This window comes from Prionailurus viverrinus, chromosome A2, assembly GCF_022837055.1.
Source record: "Prionailurus viverrinus isolate Anna chromosome A2, UM_Priviv_1.0, whole genome shotgun sequence".
NCBI classification, from domain to species: Eukaryota; Metazoa; Chordata; class Mammalia; order Carnivora; family Felidae; genus Prionailurus; species Prionailurus viverrinus.
The window spans coordinates 104,982,283-104,995,089 of record NC_062562.1 but is presented as its reverse complement, the minus strand read 5'-3'; the positions used below and the strand labels follow the sequence as shown (position 1 = coordinate 104,995,089).

Below are 12,807 nucleotides of genomic sequence, written 5' to 3'. Positions count from 1 at the left end.
CCTCTTAAAGATTTTAGGTGCCTTGCTATTTCCTAACTGTTTAATTAGTTTTGATAACCAGCAGTCCCTGTCCTGTGTGTTTAAAATCATTTGGAGACAGATTCATTTTAATGAAAATTTATTTGCCTGTCTTCGGCTACAAAAAAAATAAATTGTTCATTGTATACTTTATGGCTAGTGTCCTACAGGACTTCTTCTCTAGGGTTTCAAATGCTTCTTTAACTGCTCATAAATCAAGATCAATGGTGCAGAAGATGACTGTAAGTGATGAGCTTGCTAATGAATTATTTTTCTGTTCCTAATTAGTTATTTCTTCCTGCGTTCTAGGATGCCCAGTGTGGTGAAGGGACCAGAACGAGGAACATTTCTTGTGTAGTGAGTGATGGGTCAGGTGATGATTTCGGCAAAGTGGTGGATGAAGAATTCTGTACTGACATTGAACCCATTATAGAGGGTAATAAAAAAATGGTTCTCGAGGAGACCTGCACCCAGCCTTGCCCAGGTAACAATAACAAAATGTTATTCATAGTTTGGTCATTTCTTACTAGACCTAGGATAGAGAAGAGGTTGCACTTGCTAGTCTAAGTTAAGGCATGTCAGCAAGTCTTCTCATTCAGTAGTATCTGTGTCAACAACTGGATACATAGCGTGGATGCAGGGGTTACTGCCTTGTTACTGCCAACTCAGGGTGAAGTCCAGGTCTCCCGTGTGGCCTCTGCTGCCACCCTGGGGTTCTAACACCCGCAGAGGAGGGCAGTTAAGGCCTTAGGCTCCTGCTTGACAGGGAACGTATGAAAGGGAATTTGTATCTATTTAGGATTTCCAGGAGAGAGAGAAGCAGGGTTTTAACACAAATGGCTAACAAAAGATTTAAGTCCTGTAATTAATGAAAACTTACTTTGGGTCCTGAAAAGAATCAAAAACAAAATCACACCTAGATACACTGTAGTTAAAACACAAAATGTAGAAAACTCGAGAACTAGTAAAGCATGCAGAAAGAAAAAAACGAGTACTTACAACTGGAAGGCAATCAGTTAGAATCATAAAAAATTCTTCTTAGTTACAATGAAAGTCTGAAGACAATGGAATATATGCACAGTGTGATGGAAAATAGTCATGAGCCTAAACTCCTTTCCCCAGCAAAATCATTCGAGAGTGAGAAAAAAATATTATGGAAGAAAATATTGAAAGAAATTACCACAATTCAGAGTTGGACACATGGGTTCATGCAGTAAAATGTAGAAAGCAAATATTGTATATCAAATAGTTTAGAAATAATTGGAAGACAGTGATAAGCTAATATTTAGGAAGTTGGGCTTGGTGCAGAGAACTGTAGGGTAGACAGAAGATCAAAATAAGCTCAACATCAAGCATGAGCCTAAGGCTTTGAGAAAGATGGGGGCAACAATTTATTAGTAGACGAGAGAGAAATAAGACTGGAAGTAAATGGCCTGTATTTCACCCTCAGTGGAAAGTTTTTATTCTCCACTTTGCTTATAATTATGAGAAGAAAAAAACTGATCTCTTTAAGGAATGTAGTATTTCAAATAAGATCCCCAAAAAATAAAAATAAGGATTTAGCAAACAAATTTTGACTGGAGGCAAAAATAGACTACCTAAATAAAAAAGTTATGGTTTAAGGAAATTTTAAAGATGGAGGACATATTTTCAAAAGTTTATTTTAATGGATTGAGGTCTCTAAATGCTGTAAAAAGCTTACAATATGGGTTGCTCATTCTCTCATCAGTTTATTCATTCTTAAGTAAATTATTTGAGATGATAATATTGGCAGTTTCTATAGTTTATTAAGATGAACTGAATAAAATTAAAACAGAGCAGTAAAGTAAAATAATCCCTGATATTTTGAACTATATGCTAGATTTTGAGGGCATTCCTCACAACCGTAACAACAGCCTTTGTACGTACTTATAGTTTCATCTACTTCAAATGAAGAAAGATCTTTTTAAAAATCTTACGTTCTAGACCCCGATTAAGTGTTGCTTCCTAGACATTCCTGCACCTGCTAATAATAACCTATTCCTGATCCAGCAATTCCCCTACTCCATTTCCTGCCCTCCCCCCGCCCCCCAAAAAACTGGCCTGATTGCAGTCCACATTCTCACATACAATTCAGTAAAATCATTTTGCTTCACAGCTGACCAAGGTTGAGGCTGTGGCAGCAGGTAAGGGCTCTGGGCAGAGCCAAGGACTGAACCTTTGGGCTTTGATGTGCTAAATGGCCACATAGTCAAAAGGCACCAGAACTAAAAGTTGGAAGGCCTGTCTATTCCAGAGCCAAATCTCCAGCGCCATGAATAGGATTATCGTGATAACCACAACACGGAGCAGCACTAGCAGCCTTGCCAGGAATTCGTGTCTGCTTTCCTGTGGAGTTTGTCTACTTGTTTTCTTATACTTCCTACAGCACAATCACCCACTCATTTTATTATTATTATCAGGTGTTACTGGGGGCTAGACACAGGGCTCAATACATTGAGAGACATATATACCCTGTCCTCATTGAGTTTACCTTCTAATGGGAGAGACTGGTGCTAATCTAATAGTAACATAAATAAACACAAGATTGAAATTTGTCCTAAGTTACCCAAAGGAAAACAAGATCCCACAATAACATAAAACAGAACAAACACACTATTCTAATCAAATTAATTACAAACCCATAAGGAGGCTGCTGTTCTAAGTTACCATCTCTTCATCCCAGTTGCCAGTTTTCTCCAATAATGGGTTTTGAAAACTAGCAACATATGAGCTAATAAGCTTTAAAGTAAGTAAAATACTGAAGGAGGAAGTGCATTTTATATACTTGTCCTATCTTTTGCAGGCATAGTGTGGTTTACTATTATAATGGTTTATATGGTCAAAACATAAAAGTATGTTTAGTACAAGCCCAATGTCTCACTGTCATTTGCTGTTATTCAGCCTTTAAAGCCTGACATGAATTCTTTCGGGGTGACAATTATATAATTCACAGACAAATATTAAAAGATTTATTGAGGGGCGCCTGGGTGGCGCAGTCGGTTAAGCGTCCGACTTCAGCCAGGTCACGATCTCGCGGTCCGTGAGTTCGAGCCCCACATCAGGCTCTGGGCTGATGGCTCAGAGCCTGGAGCCTGTTTCCGATTCTGTGTCTCCCTCTCTGCTCCTCCCCTATTCATGCTCTGTCTCTCTCTGTCCCCAAAATAAATAAATGTTGAAAAAAAAAAAAGATTTATTGAGTTTTGTTGTAAAATACACTATGTCAAGTGATATAATCACAGAGATAAAGCCTACCAGTAAAAAAAAAAAAAAAAAAAAGATATGTTTTATTTCCATGTAGTTTGCAATCACTGGGGTGTAGTTACATTACCTTTATCTTGAGAGGACTATTTAAAATTTTAATAGTTTTTCCTATGTATTTAAAAACTGAGTAACCCCAAAGTATTTAAACATGCTTCGTAGTTTCTTTTTCCTTAACACTTCTAAAATTTAGTAGAATTTTCTGCACTTCAGGGTGACATTGACTATTAATGACATACTATAATAAAGGTCTACAAAAATCACTCCACTTTACTGTTATACATATACCTATTAGCCAGTTATTCACGTCTGGCCAAGATTTCTTAATTATAACACAAGACATGTTTTCATTAATCAGATCTCCAGGCAAATTTGTGCTAATATTAGGCATCTTCAGCATAATATAAGGCAATATGAATTATGCATATGGTATGGCTGGAATAATTAAAATGATAAGAATTCCTGTGGATTCGTGTCTATCATATTTTACTACAGCCTGTGTACAGTATCACCAGTCAGTCCTGAAGAATGGATGGGTATACAGGAAAGGTATATTTCATCAAATCCTCCTTGTTCTCCAAATGGTTGAAGATGTTGAACGCAGGATACACCAGGGCCCAGCAATTCCACTCCTAAGTACACACCCAGTAGAAATGCATATATAAGTTCAAAGACTCACACTAAGATGTTCACAATAGCAGTATTCATTATAGAAATAATGTATAACTCTCCACCTGCCCATCAAAAGAATGGTATCTAAATTATGATACAGTCATATAATGGAGTAAAATACAGCACTAACGATCACAGTGGAACTACATAAATACATGTGGATCCTGCAAACATAAATGAGTGAAGTATTTTTTACAGATACAGATGGTACGATTCCATATGTCACACAAGAAAGGTTTCTGAAATTCTGAGAATGTCCTGTTGCTTGATTTGGGCATTGGCCGCAAAGTTATAAAATCAGACTGTGAAAATTTGAACATTTATAATATGTGATCATTTTTCATGCCTATTCTTCAATAAATAATCGAAAAAAAGAATTCGATTGAAGATGTAGGTCAGATAAAGTCACAAGGATTATTACTACTACTGCAGTTGCTGCTCAATTGAATGTCTCACCCTCACACCTCTGGCAAGAAATAGGAAAAACTAAAGTATAAATGCCAGTTTTCTCAGCCTTGGAGTTCAAGTGTTTTTGAAATTATGCATATCTACAAGACAAATTTCATGTATATTTAGATTTTCATTAGTACTACCAAGTGCTTAATAAACCTCTTCACCATAATGTCAAGAATGGTGGTAGGTTTTTTTTGTTTTTGTTTTTTAATATATAAAGTTTATTTTGAGAGGGAGAGCACATGAACGAAAGAGAAAGAGGGAGAAGGGCAGAGAGAGAGAGGGAGAACCCCAAGCAGGCTTCTCACTAATAGTGCAGGGCTTGACGCGGGACTCAAACTCACCAACCACCCTGAGATCATGACCTGAACCAAAATCTAGAGTCAGATCCTTAACCGACTGAGCCATGCAGGTGTCCCTGGAGTGGTGGTAGGTTTTAATCAACTGTTTGTTGTCTCTTAAGAGGAGGTGAATCATAAGGCACAAGATCCTGGAAGCTGTAGTTTCTATTCAGCAACATCCACTCCAAAACTAACATCAATATACACTTGTAAACCACATATAAACTTGCAAAAATTAAATACTTATCTAAATCCTATAAATATCATGTATGACTAGCATACCAAAAAACATTTCCCGGTGAGGTGAAGAAATATAATTACTAGCTGGACGGCTGCTGTTTATGGGTATGTGTATGAACTACCAACCGGTGTTTTGCAGGTGACTGTTATCTGAAGGACTGGTCTTCGTGGAGCCTGTGTCAGATAACCTGCGTGAATGGTGAGGACCTAGGCTTTGGTGGAATACAGGTCCGTTCCAGAGCTGTGATCATACAGGAACTAGAAAATCAACATCTATGCCCAGAGCAAATGTTAGAAACAAAATCATGTGATGGTGAGTGCTGCAATTCATGAAATCTTTTCAATTTAGTTTTAAGAGACAAAAGCGTAAGATACAGAATTTTCTGTTCAATAAGTAAATTTTCTAAGACCTCTTAAGACTGAGAATTAAGAGTAGGATTCTGAATTCTAAAAAGTTACAAGAAGAAAAATCTCTCACCCTTCAAAAATTAGATAAGAAATGTAAAAAATGGTTCACAGTTTTATTAGCTACAGAAGGCCGAGATAATTAAGAGCACGTTATTTGGACACTCAGACAATCCTGATCATGTATGACTCTAACAATATCCTTTATTTAAGTTAAAGGAAACAAAGAAAAACTACAAATCCACATCAAAATGAGAGATTTTTATTATATTCTTATAAATTGATAAATCAAAGTATTGGTAAGAACTAATATGACATAACACATGAACATACATGTTTATGTGTCTATGTGTGAATGTATACACACATATAGAGCCATGCACCCAATATAAACAGTACATGGCATTTTCAAAAACAACAGAGCATTAAAATGTCATACTTTGGGAACACAGAAGCAGTCTAAATGAAAACAAAAGACTTTATATCTAGTGTAGAACATAGGTCCTCTCCTTCCTGTTTGTCTTTGGAAACAAAGAGTATGACAATTAATAGCAAATAGGAGCCAAAATACTACTTTTTTTTACTGAAAAGTTAGAGACAAGAGCTTGGAATGTTAGTGAAGAAGGCTTAGAATAAAAGCCAAATGGGCTAGATGACTTAACCCAAGAATTAGGTATAATTATGCACCTTGTCAGTTGAATCTTCCCTAATTTACCAAACAGATGAACCATTCCCTATGTCCTAGGAGGGTGTAGGTAATGAAGTAGAGAAAAGTCAGGGGTTACAATAAATGAAACAGACCCAAGGAAAAATTTGTTCACCCCCAAATGACAACGAAATAAAATTAGAAATCAGTAACACAGCAATTGCGAAAGAAATGTCACCATGCACACAGCAGTAAAAACTTGAAACAACACTTGTAGAGCGTTACACATCAAATGGTATGTGGGATTTAGCACAAAAGTACTTACAAGAAAACTTAAAGCCTGAAATGCCTAAATAGGGGAGTAGAAAAGATTAAAATGAGCTAAGCATTAAACTCAAGTAGAATGTAACTAATACAGATAAATATAAATTCAGTGAGATAGAAAACAAACAAAATAATCAACAACCAACAGTTGACCAAACTAACTAAACTAACTAACTTTTCCACCTCATGGAAAAAATCAGGAAAAAAGAGCAAAATAATTACTACATTATATAGAGTTTTAAAAATTATGACTAGAGGTGCCTCGCTGGCTCAGTCAGTTAAGCGTCTCTTGATCTTGGCTCAGGTCATGATCTCAGGGGCTCGTGAATTCAAGCCCTATGTAGGGCTGTGCACTGATGATGTAGAGCCTACTTGGGATTCTGTCTCTCCTTCTCTCTGCCCCCCCAAAATGGATAAACTTAAAAAAATAAAAATTATCAATAAATTTTCCTAATAAATATAGAAACTTCAAGATAATCTAAATTTTATAATTTATCAAGAATGGTACAGAATCTAAACTATGGATTATGTAACTATTAAAAACTCAAGTGTATCAAATATTTACTTATACATGAAACAAACTAAAACATAAATGGCTTTGAGTTTTACCAAACTTTTTTTTTGTATTTTTATTTAATTAATTTTTTAAAATTTACATCCAAGTTAGCATGTCATGCAACAATGATTTCAGGAGTATATTCTTAATGCCCCTTACCCTTTTAGCCGATTCCCCCTCCCACAACCCCTCCAGTAGCCCTGTATTTGTTCTCCATATTTAAGAGTCTCTTATGTTTTGTCCCCCACCCTGTTTTTATATTATTTTTGCTTCCCTTCCCTTATATTCATCTGTTTTGTATCTTGCAGTCCTCATGAGTGAAGTCATACGATATTTGTCTTTCTCTAATTTCACTTTGCATAGTACCCTCTAGTTCCATCCACGTAGTTGCAAATGGCAAGATTTCATTCTTTTTGATTGCTGAGTAATACTCCAGTGTGTGTGTGTGTACCACATCTTCTTTATCCATTCATCCATCGATGGATGGGCTCTTTCCATACTTTGGCTATTGTTGATAGTGATGCTATAAACATTGGGGTGCATGTGCCTCTTTGAAACAGCATACCTGTATCCTTCAGATAAATACCTAGTAGGGCAATTGCTGGTTCATAGGATAGTTCCATTTTTAATTTTTTGAGGAATCTCCATACTGCTTTCCAGAGTGCATTCCCACCAGCAGTGCAAAAGAGATCCCTTTTCTCTGCATCCTTGCCGACATCTCTTGTTGGTGAGTTGTTTATTTTAGCCATTATAGCTATTCTGACTAGCCTGAGGTGATATCTCTTTGTGGTTTTAATTTGTATCTCCCTGATGATGAGTGATGTTGAGCATTTTTTCATGTGTCAGTTGGCCATCTGCATATCCTCTTTGGAGAAATGTCTATTCATGTCTTTTGCCCATTTCTTCACTGGATTATTGTTTTTTTGGGTGTGGAGTTTGAGAAGTTCTTTATAGATTTTGGATACCAACCCTTTATCTGATATGTCGTTTGCAAATATCTTCTCCCATTCTGTCAGTTGCCTTTTAGTTTTGCTGATTGTTTCCTTTGCTGTGCAGAAGCTTTTAATTTTGATGAGGTCCCAATAGTTCATTTTTGCTTTTGTTTCTCTTGCCTCCAGAGATGTGTTGAGTAAGAAGTTGCCGAGGCCAAGGTCAAAGAGGTTTTTGGCTGCTTTCTTCATAAGGATTTTGATGGCTTCCTGTCTTACATTTAGGTCTTTCACCCATTTTGAGTTTATTTTTGTGTATGGTGTAAGAAAGTGGTCCAGGTTTATTCTTCTGCATGTCACTGTTCAGTTTTCCCAGCACCACTTGCTGAAGAGACTGTCTTTATTCCATTGGATATTCTTTCCTGCTTTGTCAAAGATTAGTTGGCCATACACTGTGGGTCCATTTCTGGGTTCTCTATCCTGTTCCATTGATCTGAGTGTCTGCTCTTGTGCCAGCACCATACTGTCTTGATGATTACAGCTTTGTAATACAGCTTGACATGTGGGATTGTGATGCCTCCTGCTTTGGTTTTCTTTATCAAGATCGCTTTGGCTATTCGGAGTCATTTCTGGTTCCATACACATTTTAGGATTGTTTGTTATAGCTCTGTGAAGAATGCTGATGTTATTGTGATAGGGATTGCATTGAATATGTAGATTGCTTTGGGTAGTATCGACATTTTAACAATATTTGTTCTTCCTATGCAGGAGCATGGAATCTTTTTCCATTTCTTTGTGTCTTCAATTTCTTTCATAAGCTTTCTATAGTTTTCAGTGTATAGATTTTTCACCTCTTTGGTTAGATTTATTCCTAGGTATTTTATGGTTTTTGGTGCAATTGTAAATGGGATCGATTCTTTGATTTCTCTTTCTGTTGCTTCATTATTGGTGCATAGGAATGCAACCGATTTCTGTGCATTGATTTTATATCCTGCAACTTTGCTGAATTCATGAATCGATTCTAGCAGTTTTTTGGTGGAATATTTTGGGTTTTCCATATAGAGTATCATGTCATCTGCGAAGAGTTAAAGTTTGACCTCCTCCTGGCCAATTTAGATGCCTTTGGTTTGTGTTGTCTGATTGCTGAGGCTAAGCCTTCCAATACTATGTTGAATAACAGTGGTGAGAGTGGACATCCCTGTCTTGTTCCTGACCTTAGGGTAAAAGCTCTGTTTTTCCCCATTGAGGATGATATTAGCATTGGGTCTTTCATGTATGGCTTTTATGATCCTGAGGTATGATCCTTCTATCCCTGCTTTCTTGAGGGTTTTTATCAAGAAAGGATGCTGTATTTTGTCAAATGCTTTCTCTGCATCTATTGAGAGGATCATGTGGTTCTTGTCCTTTCTTTTATTGATGTGAAGAATCACATTGATTGTTTTGCAGATGCTGAACCAGCCCTGTATCCCAGGTAAATCCTGCTTGGTCATGGTGAATAATTGTTCTAATGTATTGTTGGATCCAGTTGGCTAATATCTTATTGGGGATTTTTGTATCCATGTTCATCAGGGAAATTGGTCTATAGTTCTCCTTTTTAGTGGGGTCTCTGTCTGGTTTTGGAATCAAGGTAATGCTGGCCTCATAGAAAGTTTTTGGAAGTTTTCCTTCCATTTCTATTTTTTGGAACAGCTTCAAGAGAATAGGTATTAACTCTTCCTTAAATGTTTGGTAGAATTCCCCTGGAAAGCCATCTGGCCTTGGACTCTTGTTTTTTGGGTGATTTTTGATTACTAATTTGATTTCTTTACTGGGTATGGCTCTGTTCAAATTGTCTATTTCTTCATGTTTCAGTTTTGGTACTTTATATGGAGTTTTACCAAAATTTAAAGGAATAAACAACTCCATTTTATGTGACATCTTAAAAAAAGTTGTGTGGGAAAAAAAGATAAGGAAAATCCTCCCTGCTCCATGAGAGTGTAGCAGTAAAATTAGTCAATAATGTCACCAATGAAAATAGATGTCAAAATCATAAAAGATTACTATCTAACCAAATCCTTAATACCATAATTAATCATGATGTAAGTCATACCAACAGAAAAAAAGTCATAGGATTTTTAAATGTGTTGAAACAATGTTTGTAGAATGCAACCTTAATTCACAATGAAAACTTCCAATTTAACTTGAACTAGAAGGGAATCACCTAATAAATGATATCTACAAAAACTAACAGCATACATGATAATATCAGGGAAAACATTAGAGACATTCCCTTGCAATTGCTAACAAAGCAAGGATGCTCACTATTGCCAACCTGGTAAAGAAGGTTCCAGCCCAAGTGTAATCCGAAGCTTAATAGTTGAAAGCGAAGAAATAATCAGGCACATTACTATGATTTTCACATTAAAATTTTTAACAAACAAAATAGAAAAAAATCATGATCATCTCAATACAGAAAAGGAATTTGACAAAATACAACACCCATTCATGATGAAAACTCAACAAAGTGAGTCTCAACAAAGGCCATTGATGACAAACCCACAGCTAACATCATACTCAGACAAGCTCTTAGTTGTTCACCATCAAGAACAGAAGTACAACAAGGATGTTATCCATTCTTACCACTTTTAGTCAGTGTAGTACTCAAAATCCTAGATGTTGCAATCATACAATAAAAAGAAAAGCATGCAAGTTGGTAAGGAAGAAATAAAACTGTCATTGCTTGCAGATGATGTGGTATTATACATAGAAAAACCTCCCCCAAAAAACTATTACAATAAATGAATTCAGTTAAGTTGCAGGATACAAAATCGATATGTAGACACCTGTTGCATTTCTATACACTAATTACAAAGTAGCAGAAAGAAAAAAAAAACTCCACTTATAATTGCACCAAAAAGAACAAAATACCTAGGAATAAACTTAACCAAGGAAGTGGAAACCTGTACACTAAAAAAAATAAGGCATTGATGAGACATTGAAGGCTACACAAATAAATAAAAAGATCTATCATGCTCATGGATTAGGAAAATATTGTTAAAATGTTCATACTACCCAAAGCAATCTACTGAGTAAATATAATCCCTATCAAAGTACCAATGGTATTTTACACTGAACTAGAACAAATACTCCTAAGATTTATATGGAATCACAAAGACCCTGAATAGCCAAAGCAATCCTGAGAAAGAGCAACAAAGCTGGAAGCAGCACAATCTCAGATTTCAAACTATACTACAAAGCTATAGTAATCAAAAACATGTGGAACTGGCACAAAATTAGACACCTATATCAATGGAACTGAATAGAGCCCATACTTACATGATCAATTAATCTGGTACACAAGAGGCAAGAAGATACAATAGGGAAAAGACAGTTTCTTCAATAAATGGTACCGGTAAAACTGCACAGCTACATACAAAAGAATAAAACTGGACCACTTTCTTACACCACATACAAAAATAAACTCAAATGGGTTAAAGACATAAATAGAATACATAAAACCATAAAACTCCTAGAATAAAAGTAGGCAGTCATTTGATATTGGCCTTAGCAACATTTTTCTAAATGTCCAGAAAGAGAAACAAAAGCAAAAATAAACTATTGGGACTACACTAAAATGAAAAGCTTTTGCACAGAGAAAGAAGCTGTCGTCAAAACAACAAAGGAACCTATTGAATGGGAGAAGATATTTGCAAATTATAAATCCAAAAAGGGGTTAATATCCAGAATATATAAAGAAATTATACAAAACACCAAAAACAATCTAAAAAATGTGCAAGGACCTGAATAGACATTTTTCCCCCCAAGAAAGAGACACAGATAGATAGCCAACATGAAAAGATGCTCAACTAATCATCAGGGAAATGGAAACCCAAACCACAATGAGGTATCTCCTCACACCAGTCAGAATGGCTAAGAAATACATGTTGGCAAAGATGTGGAGAATAGGAACTCTCATGCATCCTTGATGGGAATGTAAATTGGTACAGTTAGTGTGGTCAACAGTATGTTGGTTACTCAAAAAATTAAAATTACCATAACCCAGTAATTCCACTTCTGGGTATTTACCCAAATAAAAGAAAAACACTAACTCAAAAAGACCTATGCACCCCATGTTTATTGCAGCATTATTTACAAGAGCAAAACAAGCTAAATGTCCATCAATAAATGAATGGATAAATATATGGTATAATACACACACACACACACACACACACACGTGTGTGTGTGCAATATTCCATTACGCAGCCATACAAAAGAATATGATCTTGCCTTTTGAGACAATGTGGGTGAACCTAGAGGGTATAATTAAAGTCAGACAAAGATAAATACCATATGATTACTCTCATATGTGGAACCTAGAAAACAAAACGAACAAGAAAACAGATACAGATTCATAAATACAGGGAGCAAACTAGTAGTTGCCAGGGTAAGTGATAGGTGAAGGAGATTAAGAGTTACAAATTTCCAGTTACAGCATAAATAAGTCAGAGGGATAAGAGGGAATATAGTAAGATTTTAATAACTTTGTATTGTGACAGATGATAACTACACTCACCGTGCTGAGCATTTCCTAATGTGAACAGATTTGTTTTTTTAGTATTTATTTATTTTTGAGTGACAAGGCACAGTGAGGGAAGGGCAAAGAGAGGGAGGGGAAACAAAGAATCCAAAGCAGGCTCCAGGCTCTGAGCTGTCAGCACAGCCCCACCCGGGGCTTGAATTCATGAACCATGGTATCATTTTTGAACCAAAGTGGGGAGGCTTAACTGACTGAGCCACCCAAGCACCCTGGCAATTTGAACAGATTTTTAATGTGTTATGAGATATTGACCCAAAAATTAATACAACGAGGTCGAAGACCAATAAGATCCCAGAATTTCAAGAAGGAAAAAGTGGGAGAGATTAGGGGACTTACATGGCTTTTTTCAAAATTTATTCTACAGC

The 12,807-nt window shown here is 36.2% G+C and overlaps 1 protein-coding gene across 6 annotated transcripts in view; it reads left to right on the top strand.

The window, feature by feature from the left end:
* Nucleotides 1-12,807, top strand: part of THSD7A (thrombospondin type 1 domain containing 7A) — a 463,937-nt gene that overhangs the window by 430,043 nt on the left and 21,087 nt on the right. For all 6 annotated transcript variants that reach the window (XR_007150223.1, XR_007150222.1, XM_047849263.1 and 3 more), the window contains 2 exons: nucleotides 328-502; nucleotides 5,143-5,316. Coding sequence is in view for 4 of the 6 variants with exons in the window: in XM_047849263.1 (XP_047705219.1) it covers nucleotides 328-502; nucleotides 5,143-5,316 (349 nt within the window). In the remaining 2 variants the exon portion in view is untranslated. The remainder of the gene's footprint in view (nucleotides 1-327; nucleotides 503-5,142; nucleotides 5,317-12,807) is intronic.